Below are 24,000 nucleotides of genomic sequence, written 5' to 3'. Positions count from 1 at the left end.
TTCAGTCAGACATTGTGAGGTTTTTTATTAGTGTCCCTAAAAATAGACATACCGGCCCCCAGACACATTTTTCTTCTCTAAATGTGGCCCCCGAGTCAAAATAATTGCGCAGCCCTGACTTGATGGAGCAAGCACTTAAAGGCACGCCCCCAATATTGTTGTCTGGGTGGAAATGCGGAGAAAATCGGAAATCTAGGACAGGGGTAGGGAACCTATGGCTCTAGAGCCAGATGTGGCTCTTTTGATGACTGCATCTGGCTCTCTGACATTGCTTAACACGATAATTATGAATAATTCCGCTGGAATTCAGTGCTAAAAATAAAGTTCAAAATATAAAACATTCTCTTGCATTTAAATCCATCCATCCGTTTCCTACCGCACCTGTTCAAGAAGTCTCATTAATGGTAAGAAGTATTTTATGTCACGATGGGGGGGTCGCAGCTTACTGTGGGGTCGTTCTCCCAGCGAGGCAGACGGACTACTCGGGACATGGCATTTAGGTAAAAACATGACTTAATTTAAACTAAAAAAAGATACAAACAAAAATCGCTCACAGCGGAGGCACAACTTGGGCTAAGAAGACTATGAACATAAATCAAACAAAATTTACTTGGCATGGCAAGGCATGAAACAAGTCAGCACAGAGCAAGAAAAGATCACATTGACACCAGGGCGACTGACTGGCAAAGACAAGCTTAAATACGGCCTCTGATTAGTGCTCGGGAAGCAGGTGAGCAGGCATTTTGTCCACCAGAGACAGGTGGACAAAATGAGTGACCAAGGAAACCAGACAAGGGAGTGGGAAAAAAAACAGGAACTTAAAGAGTCCAAAGGACAAACAGCACATGGCCAAACAAAAACATGATCAACAGACATGACAATTTATTTATTATTGGTTAGCTTCAGAATAACAATGTTATTAAAAAGAATAAGAGACTTATTATACTCTAAAAATGTTGGTCTTACTTAAAAATGCACGCATTTAGTTGTATTCAGTGTTAAAAAATATGATCAATCAATCAATCAATGTTTACTTATATAGCCCTAAATCACTAGTGTCTCAAAGGGCTGCACAAACCACCACGACATCCTCGGTAGGCCCACATAAGGGCAAGGAAAACTCACACCCAGTGGGACGTCGGTGACAATAATGACTATGAGAACCTTAGAGAGGAGGAAAGCAATGGATGTCGAGCGGGTCTAACATGATACTGTGAAAGTTCAATCCACAATGGATCCAACACAGTCGCAAGAGTCCAGTCCAAAGCGGGTCCAACTCAGCAGAGAGAGTCCCGTTCACAGCGGAGCCACCAGGAAACCATCCCAAGCGGAGGCGGATCAGCAGCGCAGAGATGTCCCCAGCCGATACACAGGCAAGCAGTACATGGCCACCGGATCGGACCGGACCCCCTCCACAAGGGAGAGTGGGACATAGAAGAAAAAGAAAAGAAACAGCAGATCAACTGGTCTAAAAAGGGAGTCTATTTAAAGGCTACAGCATCCAAATGAGTTTTAAGGTGAGACTTAAATGCTTCTACTGAGGTGGCATCTCGAACTGTTACCGGGAGGGCATTCCAGAGTACTGGAGCCCGAACGGAAAACGCTCTATAGCCCGCAGACTTTTTTTGGGCTTTGGGAATCACTAATAAGCCGGAGTCCTTTGAACGCAGATTTCTTGCCGGGACATATGGTACAATACAATCGGCAAGATAGGATGGAGCTAGACCGTGTAGTATTTTATACGTAAGTAGTAAAACCTTAAAGTCACATCTTAAGTGCACAGGAAGCCAGTGCAGGTGAGCCAGTACAGGCGTAATGTGATCAAACTTTCTTGTTCTTGTCAAAAGTCTAGCAGCCGCATTTTGTACCAACTGTAATCTTTTAATGCTAGACATGGGGAGACCCGAAAATAATACGTTACAGTAGTCGAGGCGAGACGTAACAAACGCATGGATAATGATCTCAGCGTCTTTAGTGGACAGAATGGAGCGAATTTTAGCGATATTACGGAGATGAAAGAAGGCCGTTTTAGTAACGCTTTTAATGTGTGCCTCAAAGGAGAGAGTTGGGTCGAAGATAATACCCAGATTCTTTACCGTGTCGCCTTGTTTAATTGTTTGGTTGTCAAATGTTAGAGTTGTATTATTAAATAGAGTTCGGTGTCTAGCAGGACCGATAATCAGGATTTCCGTTTTTTTGGCGTTGAGTTGCAAAAAGTTAGCGGACATCCATTGTTTAATTTCATTAAGACACGCCTCCAGCTGACTACAATCCGGCGTGTTGGTCAGCTTTAGGGGCATGTAGAGTTGGGTGTCATCAGCATAACAGTGAAAGCTAACACCGTATTTGCGTATGATGTCACCTAGCGGCAGCATGTAGATGCTGAAGAGTGCAGGGCCAAGGACCGAACCCTGGGGAACTCCACACGTTACCTTAACGTAGTCCGAGGTCACATTGTTATGGGAGACACACTGCATCCTATCAGTAAGATAAGAGTTAAACCAAGACAGGGCTAAGTCTGACATACCGATTCGTGTTTTGATACGTTCTAATAAAATATTATGATCGACGGTATCGAAAGCAGCGCTAAGATCGAGGAGCAGCAACATAGATGACGCATCAGAATCCATCGTTAGCAATAGATCATTAGTCATTTTTGCGAGGGCTGTCTCCGTCGAGTGATTTGCCCTGAAACCGGATTGAAAGGTTTCACATAGATTGTTAGACGCTAAGTGTTCATTTAACTGCTCCGCAACAATTTTTTCGAGGATTTTTGAAATGAAGGGAAGGTGAGACACCGGTCGGTAGTTTACCATGAGGTCAGGATCGAGGTTAGGTCTTTTAAGGAGAGGATGAATAACCGCTTTTTTGAATGCTAGGGGAACAGTGCCCGAGGAAAGTGATAAGTTTATAATATTTAGCACTGATGGACCTAATAATACAAAGAGCTCCTTGATCAGTTTCCCAGGAAGAGGGTCAAGTAAACATGTTGTTTGTTTTATTCCATTTACACGTTGTAACAATTCCTCTAATGTTATTTCCTCAAAACGAGAGAAACTATTTTGGAGGGCAGTATCCGCCGTATATACAATCGTGTCAGTGTTAATAGAACCCCGTTGTAGCTGGGACGCATTGTCTTTAATCTCCTTTCTAATGACTTCAATTTTCTTACTAAAGAATTGCATAAAGTCATCAGCTGAGTGGGTGGAGCTACTGGAAGGAGTCCCTTGTTGGGTTAGCGATGCTACCGTACTAAACAAAAATTTAGGATCGTTTTTATTACGGTGGATGAGATTTGAGTAATAATTAGCTTTAGCTAAGGTAAGCATGCGTTTATAAGTTATTAAACCATCACTAAATGCTTGATGGTGCACCTCAAGTTTAGTCGTGCGCCATTTGCGTTCCAGCTTTCTGCATAATAATTTCTGAACTCTAGTTTCTTCTGTAAACCACGGGGTGCGCTTTTTATATATGATATGGCTCTCAAGGAAATACATTTTGAAATATTTGGCTTTCATGGCTCTCTCAGCCAAAAAGGTTCCCGACCCCTGGTTTAGGAGATTTTCAGGAGGGGCACTGAAATTGGGGAGTCTCCTGGGAAAATGGGAGACTGGAAGACACAACTGCTCTGTACTTCTCCCTACGTCCGTGTACCACTCTGTACAGCGGCGGTTTGAAAATTCATACATTTTACTTTTTGATACCGACAAAATCGGATATTATATTTTAAAGCATTAAAGGCCTACTGAAATGAGATGTTCATATTTAAACGGGGATAGCAGGTCCATTCTATGTGTCATACTTCATCATTTTGCGATATTGCCATATTTTTGCTGAAAGGATTTAGTAGAGAACATCGATGATAAAGTTCACAACTTTCGTTGCTTAGAGAAAAGCCCTGCCTCTCACAGGTTGGATGGCTCCTCACATATTCATATTGTTTATAATGGGAGTGCTATTCGGACCGAGAAAACCACAATTTCCCCATTTAATTTGAGCGAGGATGAAAGATTCGTGTTTGAGGATATTGATAGCGACGGACTTGAAGAAAAAAAACGCGATTGCATTGGGACGGATTCCGATGTTTATAGATAGATAGTACTTTATTGATTCCTTCAAGAGTTCCTTCAGGAAAAAAAAAATTCCTGCAGCAGTGCACAGAGTTGAGATCAACTTAAAAAAAAGTAAATAATGGGGGTTTAAATGGAAACAAAATAGAGAAATATTACAATAAGAATAAAAAATAAAAATCAACAATGGGAATAATATAACAGTAAAATAAGAATATAACAAGACAAAGTAGGCAGTAGTGACCATGTTATGAAAACGTATTGCACTGTTATTGTTTTGCATCCCCTGTCATCCTAGTGCCCCCTGCGCCCCTCCCCAGAGGGGAGTTGTACAGTCTAATGGCGTGTGGGACAAAGGAGTTTTTGCGTCTATTAGTCCTGCACTTGGGATGAAGCAGTCTAGAACTGAACAGGCTCCTCTGGCTACTGATAATGCTATGCAGAGGGTGACTGGCATCATTCGTTTGTCAACAGTCCTCTTCTCTGCCACCCTCACCAGTGAGTCCAGTTTCATTCCCATTGTAGAACCGGCCTGCCTGATCAGTTTCTCAAGTCTGGAGCTGTCCTTCTTAGATGTACTGCCACACCCAGCACACTACCATGTAGAACTGAACACTGGTAGTACATCCACAGGAGTCTATAGACACATTTACTAGGATAATTCTGGGAAATCCCTTATCTTTCTATTGTGTTGCTAGTGTTTTAGTGAGTTTAATAGTACCTGATAGTCGGAAGGGTGTCTCCACAGGTGTGTTGACGGCAGCTATGGACGGCACAAGCTCAGCTTTTGCTGACTTTTCAACCACAATTTTCTCACCGAAACCTACTGGTTGACACGTGGTCGGGATCCATGTTCTCTTGACCGCGCTCTGATCCATAGTAACGTTTCACCTCCAGGAATTTTAAACAAGGAATCACCTTGTGTTTGTGTGGCTAAAGCAGGGGTCGGGAACCTTTTTGGCTGAGAGAGCCATTGAAGCCAAATATTTTAAAGTGTATTACCGTGAGAGCCATATAATATATTTTATCACTGAAAAAAACAACAAAATGTATGCATTTTTAAGTAAGACCAACATTTTTAGAGTATAATAAGTCTTATTGTTGTTTTATAACGTTTTTATTCTGAAGCGAACCAATAATAAATAAAATACTTCATACCATTGATGCGACTTCTTGAACAGGTGTGGTAGAAAAAAAGGATGGATGGATTAAAATGTTTTATATTTTTAACGTTATTTTTAATACTGATTACCAGCTGAATTAGAGAAAAAAATGTGTCTGAGGGCCGGTTTATCTGATTTTTAGGAATACAAAAACCCACAATAATGTCTGATTGAATGCTAAAAAAAACTTATGAGGGACTGTCTTAAAAAAACAGAATGTTATTTTACTTTTTTTTTTACTGAATAAGACACCCAGAATGTACATAAAAATAAAGTATGTGGTATTTACAATATAAACTATGAACGATAAAACACTGAATATTAACATATGAACGTCACACCACCTCGATCAACATATTTTACAATCAAACAATGCAACAAAAATGCAACAAAACATCGAAATATGAAAGTGAAGGGTAAAAAAAAAAACCCACTTATAATCTGATACATTATTAAGCTTTAGAACTTTGTAGTAAAACCACCCACACTGCTTGATGCCTTGTCTGAGCTGCCGTGACTTAGATTACCACAGTAACTAATTAGATTAGCATAGTAACTAATTAGATTACTATTGTAACTAGTGTATCATGCAAAAGAGCAGATTTCAACCATTGAAATACTTTGTATAGTTCAAGACTTACGGTAATTTGAAAACCTCACTGCACACCAAAATGGCAGCTATAATTTCCATATTGAAGATCGAAAAAAATTTCGGGGGAATGTCCGGCGGGCCTGATTGAAAAGCATAACGGGCCGCAGGTCTGGTGTTAAAGGGGAACATTATCACAATTTCAAAAGGGTTAAAAACAATAAAAATCAGTTCCCATTTTTTGAATTTTTTTTCAAAATTTTACCGGTCTGGGAATATCCCTAAATAAAGCTTTAAAGTGCCTTATTTTCGGCTCTCTGCGAAGACACTGGCCATTTCCCTGTGACGTCACACAGTGCTGCCAATGTAAACAAACAATGGGAATAGCACAGCAAGATATAGCGACATTAGCTCGGATTCAAACTCGGATTTCAGCGACTTATGCGATTCAACAGATTAAGCATGTATTGAAACAGATGGTTGGAGTATGAAAGTATTGAAGAAGAAACTGAAGCTATTGAGCGAATAGCCATAGCATGGCCGAATAGCTGCGTTAGCATCGCTGTTAAAATGTGCGGACCAAACGATCAGGATTTTCGCATCTTTTGACACTGGATTAACTTAAATCCGTCGATTGGTAAGTGTTTGTTTCGCATTAAATGTGGGTGGGAGGAAACGTAATATAGTTGCAAATGCATCTGCAGGTTATCCATACATCTGTGCCATGTCTGCCTTAGCATCGCCGGTAAATAGCATGTTAGCATCGATTAGCTGGCAGTTAACATCAACAAAACTCACCTTTTGTGATTTCGTTGACTTAATCGTTGCAAATGCATCTGCAGGTTATCCATACATCTCTGTGCCATGTCTGCTTTAGCATCGCTGGTAAATAGCATGTTAGCATCGATTGGCGTAGCATGCTAGCATCGATTAGCTGGCAGTCAACATCAACAAAACTCACCTTTGTGATTTCGTTGACTATCGTTGCGGTTATCCATACATCTCTGTGCCATGTCTGCCTTAGCATCGCCGGTAAATAGCATATTAGCATCGATTAGCTGGCAGTCAACATCAACAAAACTCACCTTTGTGATTTCGTTGACTATCGTTGCAAATGCATCTGCAGGTTATCCATACATCTCTGTGCCATGTCTGCTTTAGCATCGCTGGTAAATAGCATGTTAGCATCGATTGGCGTAGCATGTTAGCATCGATTAGCTGGCAGTCAACATCAACAAAACTCACCTTTGTGATTTCGTTGACTATCGTTGCAAATGCATCTGCAGGTTATCCATACATCTCTGTGCCATGTCTGCCTTAGCATCGCCGGTAAATAGCATATTAGCATCGATTAGCTGGCAGTCAACGTCAACAAAACTCACCTTTGTGATTTCGTTGACTATCGTTGTAAATGCATTTGCAGGTTATCCATACATCTCTGTGCCATGTCTGCTTTAGCACCGCCGGTAAATAGCATGTTAGTATCGATTAGCGTAGCATGTTAGCATCGATTAGCTGGCAGTCAACATCAACAAAACTCACCTTTGTGATTTCGTTGACTATCGTTGCAAATGCATCTGCAGGTTATCCATACATCTCTGTGCCATGTCTGTCATCGCCGGTAAAATGTGGAGACACTCTGGCACATTCAATGGGGGTCTGGTGGAAGACACTTTGGCATCTTCGGGCCAGTGGTGCAACTTGAATCCCTCCCTGTTAGTGTTGTTACACCCTCCGACAACACACCGACGAGGCATGATGTCTCCAAGGTTCCAAAAAAAAGTCCAAAAAACGGAAAATAACAGAGCTGAGACCCGGTGTTTGTAATGTGTTGAAAATGAAAATGGTGGGTGTGTTACCTCGCCTCCAGCGTGATAAACAGAAAGGCGTTTAATTCGCCCAAATTCACCCATTTAGAGTTCGGAAATCGGTTAAAAAAAATAGATGCACCATCAAGGTATATATTGACGCTTACATAGGTCTGCTGATAATGTTCCCCTTTAACCATTACAGTGAAAATCCATATTTTTGCACCTGAAACTAAGAGCGTTGCAGTTGTGGGCGGTCCTAAAGTCTGCTCCTGGTCCACAGGGTCCGGCACCGTCCCACCGAGGCTGCCACGCCAGCAGCGTGTTGGGGAGCAAAGGTTACGTGTGTGGCGGCGTGGTGAGACTCCCATCATGCACCAGTGACAAAGATCTGTATAACCAAACCGTTTCCTGTGGCCTTTCCCATGTTCTGCAGGAAAGAGCCGAGTTGGACCTCTTTTGTCTGGACCTGGACCAGTGGACCTGGACTCAATTGTAACCCTGCTCAGTGGCTGCACTTTGACACGTCGGCATGTTCTTGACCCTTTACCTCGTTATCAGTGACCTCTCCTCGTCGTGCGCGCCCATGGGCCGCTCCGTGCACACCATGACGCCCACCTCCCAGCACACCCTCCTGGTGTTTGGCGGCCTGGGCGTGGACGGCAGCACCCTCAGTAAGTGGCGCCTCACTTCTTGCACCATGTCGCCAAAACCATTAGGCCAGCCCGTTCCAAATGTCCTAGAATCACTTGGCCCGGTGTATCGAATCAAGCACTTAGGCATGGAGACGGTTTCTACAAACATTTCTGAAAGAACCGGCCGCTCTCGGTGATTTCCAGCGTGGAACTGTCACAGGATGCCACCTGTGCAACAAATCCGGCCGTGTATTTTCCTCGCTCCAAAATATTCCATTATAAGAAAAGTGAAAAGTTTGGGGAACAACAGCAACCCAGCCACCAAGTGGTAGGCAACGTAAACTGACAGGTCAGCAAAGTGAAAGACTTTCCGCACAGTCAGTTGCTACAGAGCTCCAAACTTCAAGGGGCGGCATGGCGTAGTGGGTAGAGCGGCTGTGCCAGAAACCTGAGGGTTGCAGGTTCACTTCCCACCTATTGACATCCAAATCGCTGCCGTTGTGTCCTTGGGCAGGACACTTCACCCTTGCCCCCGGTGCCGCTCACACTGGTGAATGAATGGTGGTTGGAGGGGCCAAACTGGCAGCCATGCTTTCATCAGTCCACCCCAGGGCAGCTGTGGCTACAGATGTAGCTTACCACCACCAGGTGTGAATGAATGATGGGTTCCCACTTCTCTGTGAGCGCTTTAATTATCTAACAATAGAAAAGCGCGATATAAATCTAATCCATTATTATGTGACCTTCCAATTAGCCCACGTACAGCACGCAGAGAGCTTCAAGGAATGGGTTTCCATGGCCGTGCAGCTGAATCTAAGCCATAAATCACGAAGTCCAATGTAAAGCGTGGGATGCAGTGGTCCCCAACCACCGGTCAGCGGACCAATTGGTACCGGGCCGCACAAGAAATAATAGATATATATATATATTTTTTTTAAATTATTAAATCAACATAAAAAACACTATGTACATCATATATGAATATAGATCAATACAGGGATGCAGTCTGTAAGCACACATGATTGTATATCTTTAGGGGCGGCATAGCTCGGTTGGTAGAGCGGCCGTGCCAGCAACTTGAGGGTTGCAGGTTCGATCCCCGCCTCCGCCATCCTAGTCACTGCCGTTGTGTCCTTGGGCAAGACACTTTACCCACCCGCTCCCAGTGCCGCCCACACTGCTTTAAATGGAACTTAGATATTGGGTTTCACTATGTGAAGCGCTTTGAGTCACTATAGAAAAAGCGCTATATAAATATAATCCACTTCATGAAGAAACACCCCCTTCCCCACCAGGTCCGTGGGACAAATTTTCAAGCAGCTACATAACTGTTGGGGACCACTGGTGTAAAGGATATCGCCACTGGGCGTTACACACACATGCTTTTCCATCTGACAATCTGAAGGACCAGTCTGGGTTTGGAGCTTGCCAGGAGAACGCTACATTTTGGACTGCATTGTGCTGAGGGTGAAATTTGGTGGAGGAGGAATTATGGTGTGGGGTTCAGGAGTTGGGCTTGGCCCCTTAGTTCCAGTGAAAGGAACTTTGAATGCTCCCGGATACCGAAATATTTTGGACGATTCCATGCTTGGAGCGGGCCCCTTCCTCTTCCGACATGACTGATTGATTGAAACTTGTATTAGTATCACATATGCGGTCCTCTCCAAGGTTTCTCATAGTCGTCACTGTCACCGAGGTCCCACTGGGGTGAGTTTTTCCTTGCCCCTATGTGGGCTCTGAACCGAGGATGTCGTTGTGGTTTGTGCAGCCCTTTGAGACACTTGTGATTTAGGGCCGAATAAATAAACAGTGATTGATTTATACAGTACATATTTTGTACAATTGACCACTAAATGGTAGCACCCGTTTAAGTCGGGGTCCATGTGAATAAATCCATGGCACCAGTGCACAAAGCAAGACATGAATGACAGTCTGCTGTGGATCAATAAAGTACTTTCTATTCTATTCTATGAACTTGACTGGCCTGCACAGAGTCCTGACCTGAACCCGACATAACATTTTTGAGATGAATTAGAAGGGAGACTGAGAGCCAGACCTTCTCCACCAACATCAATGTGTGACCTCACCTATGTGCTTTTTGGAAGACTGGCGGACAATTCCTCATAAACACACTCGGCAACCTTGTGGACAGCCATTATCCCAGAAGAGTTGGAGCTGTAATAGCTGCAAAAAGTCATATTGAACCCTTAGGGTTAGGAATGGGATGGCACTTCAAGGTCATATGTGAGTCAAGGCAGGTGGCCAAATACTTTTGGCAAGATAGTGTATCAAAAGGCCTAATCTTCTTGTACCTAATGAAGCGACTGTCCTCGCAGCTTATCACTTCCTGTGCAAAGTTGAAGGCTTGGAAAAACATGAAAACCAACTTTTTTCTTTTTTTTTTTTCTCCCCTCAATTGTTTCCAGGCGACGCCTGGCAGTTTGACACGCTCAGACGAGAGTGGCGAGAGATAACACACCCGCACAAGGACAAGCCCAGGTAGGATGCGCCGAGCTTTCATATTTTTGTTTTTTTTCTGGAATGCCAACAATGCGTGAAAAGTTCAGCAGACGTCACTTTTACTGTAAGTCATGGCAGTTGTTAGAATGGAACCCACGCTTTATTTACTAACCCCGTTTCCTTATGAGTTGGGAAATTGTGTTAGATGTAAATATAAACAGAATACAATGATTTGCAAATCCTTTTCAAGCCATATTCAGTTGAATATGCTACAAAAACAAGATATTTCATGTTCAAACTCATAAACTTTATTCCAAATAATAATTAACTTAGAATTTCATGGCTACAACACGTGCCAAAGTAGTTGGGAAAGGGCATGTTCACCACTGTGTTACATCACCTTTTCTTTTAACGACATTAAATAAACGTTTGGGAACTGAGGAAACTAATTGTTGAAGCTTTGAAAGTGGAATTCTTTCCCATTCTTGTTTTATGTAGAGCTTCAGTCCTTCAACAGTCCGGGGTCTCCGCTGTCCTATTTTACGCTTCACACATTTTCCATGGGAGACAGGTCTGGACTCCAGGCGGGCCAGGAAAGTACCCGACTCTTTTAGTACGAAGCCACGCTGTTGTAACACGTGGCTTGGCATTGTCTTGCTGAAATAAGCAGGGGCGTCCATGAAAAAGACGGCGCTTAGATGGCAGCATATGTTGTTCCAAAAGCTGTTTGTACCTTTCAGCATTAATGGTGCCTTCACAGATGTGTAAGTTACCCATGCCTTGGGCACTAATGCACCCCCATACCATCACACATGCTGGCTTTTCAACTTTGCGTCGAAAACAGTCTGGATGGTCCGGATGACACGATGTCGAATATTTCCAAAAACAATTTGAAGTGTGGACTCGTCAGACCACAGAACACTTTTCCACTTTGCATCAGTCCATCTTAGATGATCTCGGGCCCAGAAAAAGCCGGCGGCGTTTCTGGATGTTGTTGATAAATTACTTCCGCTTTGCATAGTAGAGCTTTAACTTGCACTTAAGGATGTAGTGACAAACTGTATTTAGTGACAGTGGTTTTCTGAAGTGTTCCTGAGCCCATGTGGTGATATCCTTTAGAGATTGATGTCGGTTTTTGATACAGGGATGGAAGGTCACGGTCATTCAATGTTGGTTTCCAGCCATGCTGCTTACGTGGAGTGATTTCTCCACATTCTCTGAACCTTTTGATGATATTATGGAGCGTAGATGTTGAAATCCCTAAATTTCCTGCAATGGCACTTTGAGAAAGGTTGTTCTTAAACTGTTTGACTATTTGCTCACGCAGTTGTGGACAAAGGGGTGTACCTCGCCCCATCCTTTCTTGTGAAAGATTTGGGAAGCTGTTTTTATACCCAATCATGGCACCCACCTGTTTCCAATTAGACTGCACACCTGTGGGATGTTCCAAATACGTGTTTGATGAGCATTCCTCAACTTTATCAGTATTTGTTGCCACCTTTCCCAACTTCTTTGTTAGGTGTTGCTGGCATCAAATTCTAAAGTTAAAGGGGAACATTATCAGCAGACCTATGTAAGCGTCAATATATACCTTGATGGTGCAGAAAAAAGACCATATATTTTTTTAACCGATTTTCGAACTCTAAATGGGTGAATTTTGGCGACATAAACAGTAGAGTTTAAAAGGGCCACTTTAAAGAAGTGACATACAGGGTTTTTTGTCTGTCTATGTGTTGGCCCTGCGATGAGAGGCGACTTGTCCAGAGTGTACACCGCCTTCCGCCCGATTGTAGCTGAGATAGGCGCCAGCGTAGAGAATAAATGATGAAAAAACACTTAACTGAACTTTTTAAAAGAGGAGAAAACACGAAAAAAATAAATTTAATTTTGAAACATAGTTTATCTTCAATTTCGACTATTTAAAATTCAACCGGAAAAAAATGAAGAGAAAAACTAGCTAATTTGAATCTTTTTGAAAAAAAATGAAAAAAAGGATTTATGGAACATCATTAGTAATTTTTCCTGATTAAGATTAATTTAGAATTTTGATGACATGTTTTAAATAGGTTGAAATCCAATCTGCACTTTGTTAGAATATATAACAAATTGGACCAAGCTATATTTCTAACAAAGACATCATTATTTCTTCTAGATTTTCCAGAACAAAAATTTTTAAAAAAGAAATTCAAAAGACTTTGAAATAAGATTTAAATTTGATTTTACAGATTTTCTAGATTTGCCAGAATATTTTTGGGGAATTTTAATCAAAGCAAGCTTCAAGAAATATTTCAAAAATATTCTTCATCGAAAAAACAAACTATCTATCCATCCATTTTCTACCGCTTATTCCCTTTTGGGGTGGCGGGGGGCGCTGGTGCCTATCTCAGCTACAGTCGGGCGGAAGGCGGGGTACACCCTGGACAAGTCGCCACCTCATCGCAGGGCGAAAAAACAAACTAAAATGAAGAATTAAATTTAAAATGTATTTTAAATTTAGCTCGGTTGGTAGAGTGGCCGTGCCAGCAACTTGAGGGTTGCAGGTTCGATTCCCGCTTGTGCCATCCTAGTTACTGCCGTTGTGTCCTTGGGCAAGGCACTTTACCCACCTGCTCCCAGTGCCACCCACACTGCTTTAAATGGAACTTAGATATTGGGTTTCACTATGTAAAGCGCTTTGAGTCACTAGAGAAAAAGCGCTATATAAATATAATTCATAATTCACAATTATTATTCTTTACAATAAAAAAAAAAAAACAATTTACTTGAACATTGATTTAAATTGTCAGGAAAGAAAATGAAGGAATTTAAAAGGTAAATGTGTTTAACAATCCTAAAAACATTTTTAAGGTTGTATTTTTTTCTCTAAAATTGTCTTTCTGAAAGTTATAAGAAGCGAAGTAAAAAAAAAAATGAATTTATTTAAACAAGTGAAGACCAAGTCTTTCAAAAATGTTCTTGGATTTTCAAATTCTATTTGAGTTTTGTCTCTCTTAGAATTAAAAAAAGCGAGACCAGCTTGCTAGTAAATAAATACAATTTAAAAAAATTGAGGCGGCTCACTGGTAAGTGCTGCTATTTGAGCTATTTTTAGAACAGGCCAGCGGGCGACTCATCTAGTCCTTACCAGGTTGTTGACCCCTGGGTTAGAGTGTCCGCCCTGAGATGGGTAGGTTGTGAGTTCAAATCCCGGCCGAGTCATACCAAAGACTATAAAAATGGGAGCCATTACCTCCCTGCTTGGCACTCAGCATCACAGGGTGGAATTGGGGGTTAAATCACCATAAATGATTCCCAGGCGCGGCCACCGCTGCTGCTCACTGCTCCCCCTCACCTCCCAGGGTGATCAAGGGTGATAAGTCAAATGCAGAGAATAATTTCACCATTGCTACTTTACTTTTAACACCTGGAGGGACATTCCTTACCTGGCACCAACGCACCAGGTGTGAGAGAATGGTTCCCATGGTTACAAAGCCCACGTCCTTGCGTTGTGTAACCGGAGCGGATAAAGTGAAAGTTGCACGTCCTGCTCGACCAGCGACGATGAGACGATACGGCGCGTCGTGATACCGCTAACGTGCTAACGTGCCCTCCACCCCTCCCCTGTCCCCCAGGGTGTGCCACACAGCCTGCCGGGGGCGCGATGACGACGTCGTGGTCTTTGGGGGAAGCAGCGACCTGCCCGTCCGCATGGATTCAGTATGTCAGCCTTTATTAGGGACCGAATGTCCCTTTTGGGACAGAGGACTCTATTGTGTTTCTAAGCTTTTATTGTTATTATTATTGTACCGCCGCCTCTTTGAGCTGTAATTTGACCCCCTTAACATGCTTCAAAACTCACCAAATTTAACACACACATCAGGACTGGTGAAAATTGCCGTCTAATCAACAAACTAAAATTCAAAATTGCGCTCTAGCGCCCCCTAGGAAAAAAACAGACAAAACTGCTTGTAACGTCCGTTTGGAATGTCGCAGAGACATGAAACAAAAGCCTCTATGTAGGTCTGACTTAGACCTAGATTTCATACTCTGACATCCTTCAGCAAAAATCAACAGGAAGTTGGAAAAAACCCCTTCAAAACAAAAGTTTCCTAAAAAATGTCATTTTGGTCTTTTTGAGCTGTAATTTGACCCCCTTAAAATGATTCAAAACTCACCAAATTTAACACACACATCAGGATTGGCAAAAATTGCCAACTAATCAAAAAAACAAAATTCAAAATTGCGCTCTAGCGCCCCCTAGGAAAAAAACAGACAAAACTGCTTGTAACTTCCGTTAGGAATGTCGTAAAGACATGAAACAAAAACCTCTATGTAGGTCTGACTTAGACCTAGATTTCATACACTAACATCCTTCAGCAAAAATCAACAGGAAGTTGGCAAAAACCCCTTCAAAAGAAAAGTTTTGTAATTTTTGCCTCTTTGAGCTGTAATTTGACCCCCTTAACATGCTTCAAAACTCACCAAATTTAACACACACATCAGGACTGGTGAAAATTGCCGTCTAATCAACAAACTAAAACTCAAAATTGCGCTCTAGCGCCCCCTAGGAAAAAAACACAGACAAAACTGCTTGTAACGTCCGTTAGGAATGTCGTAGAGACATGAAACAAAAACCTCTATGTAGGTCTGACTTAGACCTAGATTTCATACTCTGACATCCTTCAGCAAAAATCAACAGGAAGTTGGCGAAAACCCCTTCAAAAGAAAAGTATTGTAATTTTTGCCTCTTTGAGCTGTAATTTGACCCCCTTAAAATGCTTCAAAACTCACCAAATTTACCACACACATCAGGATTGGCAAAAATTGCAATCTAATCAACAAACCAAGACTAGAAATTGCGCTCTAGCGCCCCCTAGGAAAAAACAGACAAAACTGCTTGTAACTTCCGTCAGGAATGTCGTAGAGACATGAAACAAAAACCTCTATGTAGGTCTGACTTAGACCTAGATTTCATACTCTGACATCCTTCAGCAAAAATCAACAGGAAGTTGGCGAAAACCCCTTCAAAAGAAAAGTATTGTAATTTTTGCCTCTTTGAGCTGTAATTTGACCCCCTTAAAATGCTTCAAAACTCACCAAATTTACCACACACATCAGGATTGGCAAAAATTGCAATCTAATCAACAAACCAAGACTAGAAATTGCGCTCTAGCGCCCCCTAGGAAAAAACACAGACAAAACTGCTTGTAACTTCCGTCAGGAATGTCGTAGAGACATGAAACAAAAACCTCTATGTAGGTCTGACTTAGACCTAGATTTCATACTCTGACATCCTTTAGCAAAAATCAACAGGAAGTTGGAAAAAACCCCTTCAAAACAAAAGTTTCCTAAAAAATGTCATTTTGGTCTTTTTGAGCTGTAATTTGACCCCCTTAAAATGCTTCAAAACTCACCAAATTTAACACACACATCAGGATTGGCAAAAATTGCAATTTACTCAACAAACCAAAACTCAAAATTGCGCTCTAACGCCCCCTAGGAAAAAACACAGACTAAACTGCTTGTAACTTCCGTTAGGAATGTCGTAGAGACATGAAACATTGATTGATTGATACTTTTATTAGTAGATTGCACAGTACAGTACATATTCCGTACAATTGACCACTAAATGGTAACACCCGAATAAGTTTTTCAACTTGTTTAAGTCGGGGTCCACGTTAATCAACCCCTTCAAAAGAAAACTTTTTTATTTTTTTGCCTCTTTGAGCTGTAATTTGACCCCCTTAACATGCTTCAAAACTCACCAAACTGGACACACACATCAGGACTGGTGAAAATTGCAATCTAATCAACAAACCAAAATTCAAAATTGCGCTCTAGCGCCCCCTAGGAAAAAACACAGACAAAACTGCTTGTAATTTCCGCTAGGAATGTCGTAGAGACATGAAATGAAACCCTCTATGTAGGTCTGACTTAGACCTGGATTTCATACTCTGACATCCTTTAGCAAAAATCAACAGGAAGTTGGCAAAAACCCCTTCAAAACAAAAGTTTTGTCATTTTTGCCTCTTTGAGCTGTAATTTGACCCCCTTAAAATGATTCAAAACTCACCAAATTTAACACACACATCAGGATTGGCAAAAATTGCCAACTAATCAAAAAAACAAAATTCAAAATTGCGCTCTAGCGCCCCCTAGGAAAAAAACAGACAAAACTGCTTGTAACTTCCGTTAGGAATGTCGTAAAGACATGAAACAAAAACCTCTATGTAGGTCTGACTTAGACCTGGATTTCATACTCTGACATCCTTTAGCAAAAATCAACAGGAAGTTGGCAAAAACCCCTTCAAAACAAAAGTTTTGTCATTTTTGCCTCTTTGAGCTGTAATTTGACCCCCTTAAAATGATTCAAAACTCACCAAATTTAACACACACATCAGGATTGGCAAAAATTGCCAACTAATCAAAAAAACAAAATTCAAAATTGCGCTCTAGCGCCCCCTAGGAAAAAAACAGACAAAACTGCTTGTAACTTCCGTTAGGAATGTCGTAAAGACATGAAACAAAAACCTCTATGTAGGTCTGACTTAGACCTGGATTTCATACTCTGACATCCTTTAGCAAAAATCAACAGGAAGTTGGCAAAAACCCCTTCAAAACAAAAGTTTTGTCATTTTTGCCTCTTTGAGCTGTAATTTGACCCCCTTAAAATGATTCAAAACTCACCAAATTTAACACACACATCAGGATTGGCAAAAATTGCCAACTAATCAAAAAAACAAAATTCAAAATTGCGCTCTAGCGCCCCCTAGGAAAAAAACAGACAAAACTGCTTGTAACTTCCGTTAGGAATGTCGTAAAGACATGAAACAAAAACCTCTATGTAGGTCTGACTTAGACCTGGATTTCATACTCTGACATCCTTTAGCAAAAATCAACAGGAAGTTGGCAAAAACCCCTTCAAAACAAAAGTTTTGTCATTTTTGCCTCTTTGAGCTGTAATTTGACCCCCTTAAAATGATTCAAAACTCACCAAATTTAACACACACATCAGGATTGGCAAAAATTGCCAACTAATCAAAAAAACAAAATTCAAAATTGCGCTCTAGCGCCCCCTAGGAAAAAAACAGACAAAACTGCTTGTAACTTCCGTTAGGAATGTCGTAAAGACATGAAACAAAAACCTCTATGTAGGTCTGACTTAGACCTAGATTTCATACACTAACATCCTTCAGCAAAAATCAACAGGAAGTTGGCAAAAACCCCTTCAAAAGAAAAGTTTTGTAATTTTTGCCTCTTTGAGCTGTAATTTGACCCCCTTAAAATGCTTCAAAACTCACCAAATTTAACACACATCAGAATTGGCAAAAATTGCAATCCAATCAAGAAACCAAAACTCAAAATTGCGCTCTAGCGCCCCCTAGGAAAAAACACAGATAAAACTGCTTGAAACTTCTGTTAAGAATGTTGTAGAGACATGAAACATAAACCTCTATGTAGGTCTGACTTAGACCTAGATTTCATACATTGACATCCTTCAGCAAAAATCAACAGGAAGTTGGCAAAAACCCCTTCAAAACAAAAGTTTTGTCATTTTTGCCTCTTTGAGCTGTAATTTGACCCCCTTAAAATGATTCAAAACTCACCAAATTTAACACACACATCAGGATTGGCAAAAATTGCCAACTAATCAAAAAAACAAAATTCAAAATTGCGCTCTAGCGCCCCCTAGGAAAAAAACAGACAAAACTGCTTGTAACTTCCGTTAGGAATGTCGTAAAGACATGAAACAAAAACCTCTATGTAGGTCTGACTTAGACCTGGATTTCATACTCTGACATCCTTTAGCAAAAATCAACAGGAAGTTGGCAAAAACCCCTTCAAAACAAAAGTTTTGTCATTTTTGCCTCTTTGAGCTGTAATTTGACCCCCTTAAAATGATTCAAAACTCACCAAATTTAACACACACATCAGGATTGGCAAAAATTGCCAACTAATCAAAAAAACAAAATTCAAAATTGCGCTCTAGCGCCCCCTAGGAAAAAAACAGACAAAACTGCTTGTAACTTCCGTTAGGAATGTCGTAAAGACATGAAACAAAAACCTCTATGTAGGTCTGACTTAGACCTAGATTTCATACACTAACATCCTTCAGCAAAAATCAACAGGAAGTTGGCAAAAACCCCTTCAAAAGAAAAGTTTTGTAATTTTTGCCTCTTTGAGCTGTAATTTGACCCCCTTAAAATGCTTCAAAACTCACCAAATTTAACACACATCAGAATTGGCAAAAATTGCAATCCAATCAAGAAACCAAAACTCAAAATTGCGCTCTAGCGCCCCCTAGGAAAAAACACAGATAAAACTGCTTGAAACTTCTGTTAAGAATGTTGTAGAGACATGAAACATAAACCTCTATGTAGGTCTGACTTAGACCTAGATTTCATACATTGACATCCTTCAGCAAAAATCAACAGGAAGTTGGCAAAAACCCCTTCAAAACAAAAGTTTCTAAAAAAAAATGTAATTTTTGGCGTTTTCAGCTGTAATTTGACCCCCTTAACATGATTCAAAACTCACCAAATTTAACACACACATCAGGATTAGCAAAAATTGCCGTCTAATCAACAAATCAAAATTCAAAATTGTGCTCTAGCGCCCCCTAGGAAAAAACACAGACAAAACTGATTGTAACTTCCGTTAGGAATGTCGTAGAGACATGAAACAAAAACCTCTATGTAGGTCTGACTTAGACCTAGATTTCATACATTGACATCCTTCAGCAAAAATCAACAGGAAGTTGGCAAAAACCCCTTCAAAACAAAAGTTTCTAAAAAAAAATGTAATTTTTGGCGTTTTCAGCTGTAATTTGACCCCCTTAACATGATTCAAAACTCACCAAATTTAACACACACATCAGGATTAGCAAAAATTGCCGTCTAATCAACAAATCAAAATTCAAAATTGTGCTCTAGCGCCCCCTAGGAAAAAACACAGACAAAACTGATTGTAACTTCCGTTAGGAATGTCGTAGAGACATGAAACAAAAACCTCTATGTAGGTCTGACTTAGACCTAGATTTCATACTCTAGCTTCCTTAAGCAAAAATCAACAGGAAGTTGGCAAAAACCCCTTCAAAAGAAAAGTTTTGTAATTTTTGCCTCTTTGAGCTGTAATTTGACCCCCTTAAAATGCTTCAAAACTCACCAAATTTAACACACACATCAGGACTGGTGAAAATTGCCATCTAATCAACAATCTAAAACTCAAAATTGCGCTCTAGCGCCCCCTAGGAAAAAACACAGACAAAACTGCTTGTAACTTCCGTCAGGAATGTCGTAGAGACATGAAACAAAAACCTCTATGTAGGTCTAACTTAGACCTAGATTCCATACTCAGACATCCTTTAGCAAAAATCAACAGGAAGTTGGCAAAAACCCCTTCAAAACAAAAGTTTTGTCTTTTTTGCCTATTTTTGCTGTAATTTGACCCCCTCAAAATGCTTCAAAACTCACCAAACTGGACACACACATCAGGATTGGCGAAAATTGTGATCTAATAAAAAAAAATAAATAAATAAATAAAAATTGTGCTCTAGCGCCCCCTAGGAATAAAACACTGACAAATCTGCTCTTGGGAAGAAAACACAGACAAAACAAAGTTGGACAGTCAATATACGCTAAACTAACAAAACATTGCAAATTAGTGTCATGTAATTTTTTTTGTTTTTTTTACAATATGCCAAGGAGCTACTAGGACTCGAAGTCCTGCTGTGGTCAAAAATTGTGTTTTTAGCTTCAAAAGTATCACGGGCTGGAGTAGGCAGTGATCTAATTTTAGAAGTCCTTTTTTGGACTTCCTGTCGCCGTCCCGATTACTTCAACCGGCACATGTGACATCATGGCCTTGTCGTTGCTAGGTAACCGTGCTGATGTCACGGCCCAAGCACCACTGCCGAGACGTCTTAGTCTTCCAGACGCAGCCGTACTCCCTCTTCAGGTATGTTGCAGGTGGAGTGGGCGGGGCTTGTGTTGGAGGAAGCACACACACACACACACACACACACTGGCAGTGTGATTATTGTCCCCGCCCCCAGGTTGTGTGTGGACTCCCTGGGGAAGAACTCTGAGCGACTGGGCGCACGTCTGGCTTGGTTGCCGGCGAAGCTGCGCCGCAAAGTGGAGAAGAGGGTGGCCTTCTTCTCGCCGGCGGCGTCTTGAACTCGCCCGTTTGGGAGAGTCAAAGAAAAAAAAAAAACGTCCAACGGTGCTCCGTTTTTAAACCGATGTGAATGTTCTTATTTTTAATGTGTTGTGTTTTATCCGCCAAATGTTTTCACCTCAAGTGTTTTTTTGAATAAAGTTGTTGATTTTGTTCTACTTAAGCGTTTTAGTGATTCATTTCAGGAATTAAGGGAAAGAAAAAAAGAAAATATATATATATATATATATATATATATATATATATATATATATATATATATATACATATACATATACATATACATATACATAAAGATGCCTGGTAGGCTACATTGTGGTGGTCTGGCGCAGATGAGCAGTTCAGTGTGGGTGGCAACTGTAGTAAAGCTTCAAGTCCACCAGATGGCGACAAAGGCCGGAAAACTGGCAGATTTATCAGCAGGTGCGTTGTGAGGTGAATTTATATAGCACTTTTTCTCTTGTGAAACCCAATATGTGAGTTACATTTAAAGGGGAACATTATCAGCAGACCTATGTAAGCGTCAATATATACCTTGATGGTGCAGAAAAAATACCTTTTTTTTTTTTTTTTAACCGATTTCCGAACTCTAAATGGGTGAATTTTGGCGAATTAAAGGCCTTTCTGTTTATCGCGCTGGAAGTGATGACGTCAGAATGTGACGTCGCCGTGGTAACACACCCGCCATTTTAATTTTCAACACATTACAAACAGCGGGTCTCAGCTCTGTTATTTTCCGTTTTTTTTGACTATTTTTTGGAACCTTGGAGACATCATGCCTGGTGGGTGTGTTGTCGGAGGGTGTAACAACACTAACAGGGAGGGATTCAAGTTGCACCACTGGCCCCAAGATGCCAAAGTGTCTGCCACCAGACCCCCATTGAATGTGCCAGAGTGTCTCCACATTTGACCGGCGATGCTAAGACAGACATGGCACAGAGATGTATGGATAACCTGCAGATGCATTTGCAACGATAAAGTCAACGACATCACAAAGGTGAGTTTTGTTGATGTTGACTGCCAGCTAATCGATGCTAACATGCTATTTACCGGCGATGCTAAGACAGACATGGCACAGAGATGTATGGATAACCTGTAGATGCATTTGCAACTATATCAAGTTTCCTTCCACCCACATTTAATGCGAAACAAACACTTACCAATCGACGGATTTAAGTTGCTCCAGTGTCAAAAGATGCGAAAGTCCTGATCGTTTGGTCCGCACATTTTACCGGCGATGCTAACGCAGCTATTCGGCCATGCTATGACTATGAATTCGCTCAATAGCTTCAGTTTCTTCTTCAATACTTTCATACTCCAACCATCTGTTTCAATGCATGCGTAATCTGTTGAATCGCTTAAGTCTCTGAAATCCGAGTTTGAATCCGCGCTAATGTCGCTATATCTTGCTGTGGTATTCCCATTGTTTGTTTACATTGGCAGCACTGTGTGATGTCACAGGGAAATGGATAGTGGTTTCGAAGATAGCGAAAATAAGGCACTTTAAAGCTTTATTTAGGGATATTCCGAGACCGGTAAAATTTTGAAAAAACGTCAAATACAACAAGCCACTGGGAACTGATTTTTATTGTTTTTAACCCTTTTGAAATTGTGATAATGTTCCCCTTTAAAGCAGGTAAAGTGTCTTGCCCAGGGACACAACAGCAGTGACTAGGATGGCGGAAGCTGGGATCGAACCTGGAACCCTCAAGCTGGCCCCCTTTACCAACCGATCTATACCTCCCCCATGCGGTGGTGACTTGTCCAGGGTGTGAGAGCCTCCAGCGACGCCGAAAGGGACAAGGGGGTAGAAAATGGATGGATGGATCTTGTTTCACACTTAACAATACAACTACATGCTGGATCTTATCACTAAGCCTCTGAAAATTGTACATCATAATCCTCATATTAAGGCTCAAAAATGTAACAAACCCCGTTTCCATATGAGTTGGGAAATTGTGTTGGATGTAAATATAAACAGAATACAATGATTTGCAAATCCTTTTCAAGCCATATTCAGTTGAATATGCTACAAAGACAACATATTTGAAATATAAACTTTTTTTTTTTTTTGCAAATAATTAGAATTTCATGGCTGCAACACGTGCCGAAGTAGTTGGGAAAGGGCATGTTCACCACTGTGTTACATCACCTTTTCTTTTAACACTCAATAAACGTTTGGGAACTGAGGAAACTAATTGTTGAAGCTTTGAAAGTGGAATTCTTTCCCATTCTTGTTTTATGTAGAGCTTCAGTCCTTCAACAGCTGTCCTATTTTACTCTTCATAACGCGCCACACATTTTCCATGGGAGACAAATCTGGACTGCAGGCGGGCCAGGAAAGTACCCGCATTCTTTTTTTTACCAAGCCACGCTGTTGTAACACGTGTTGAATGTGGCTTGGCATTGTCTTGCTGAAATAAGCAGGGGCGTCCATGAAAATGACAGCAGCATATGTTGTTCCAAAAGCTGTATGTACCTTTCAGCATTAATGGTACCTTCACAGATGTGTAAGTTACCCATGCCCTGGGCACTAATGCACCCCCATACCATCACACATGCTGGCTTTTACACTTTGCGTCAATAACAGTCTGGATGGTTCGCTTCCCCTTTGGTCCGGATGACACGATGTCAAATTTTTCTAAAAATGTGGACTCGTCAGACCACAGAACACTTTTCCACTTTGCATCAGTCCATCTTAGATGATCTCGCGCCCAGAGAAGCCGCCGGCATTTCTGGGTGTTGTTGATAAATGGCTTTCACTTTGCATATTGGAGTTTTAACTTGCACTTACAGATGTAGCGACCAACTGTAGTTACTAACAGTGGATTTCTGAAGTGTTCCTGAGCCCATGTGGTGATATTCTTTAGAGATTGATGTGGGTTTTTGATACAGTGCCGTCTGAGGGATCGACGATCACGGTCATTCAATGTTGGTTTCCGGCCATGCCGCTTACGTGGAGTGATTTCTCCAGATTCTCTGAACCTTTTCATGATATTATGGAGCGTAGATGTTGAAATCCCTAAATTTCTTGCAATGTCACTTTGAGAAAGGTTGTTCTTAAACTGTTTGACTATTTGCTCACACAGTTGTGGACAAAGGGGTGTACCTCACCCC

General features: G+C 41.2%; 1 protein-coding gene across 2 annotated transcripts in view; it reads left to right on the top strand.

The window, feature by feature from the left end:
* LOC133557302 (kelch domain-containing protein 1-like) overlaps positions 1-21,041 on the top strand; it is a 37,723-nt gene extending 16,682 nt beyond the window's left edge. For both annotated transcript variants that reach the window (XM_061907669.1, XM_061907667.1), the window contains exons 7-13: positions 7,914-7,988; positions 8,067-8,125; positions 8,192-8,304; positions 10,692-10,764; positions 14,337-14,421; positions 20,582-20,661; positions 20,759-21,041. In XM_061907669.1, coding sequence (XP_061763653.1) covers positions 7,914-7,988; positions 8,067-8,125; positions 8,192-8,304; positions 10,692-10,764; positions 14,337-14,421; positions 20,582-20,661; positions 20,759-20,882 — 609 coding nt within the window. In that variant the 3' untranslated portion in view covers positions 20,883-21,041. The remainder of the gene's footprint in view (positions 1-7,913; positions 7,989-8,066; positions 8,126-8,191; positions 8,305-10,691; positions 10,765-14,336; positions 14,422-20,581; positions 20,662-20,758) is intronic.
* The last annotated feature ends 2,959 nt before the right edge of the window (positions 21,042-24,000 follow it).

The sequence above is a fragment of the Nerophis ophidion genome, linkage group LG08, assembly GCF_033978795.1.
Source record: "Nerophis ophidion isolate RoL-2023_Sa linkage group LG08, RoL_Noph_v1.0, whole genome shotgun sequence".
Lineage (NCBI taxonomy): Eukaryota > Metazoa > Chordata > Actinopteri > Syngnathiformes > Syngnathidae > Nerophis > Nerophis ophidion.
Note: the sequence above shows the minus strand (reverse complement) of the source record. Positions and strands in the feature narration are given on the sequence as shown.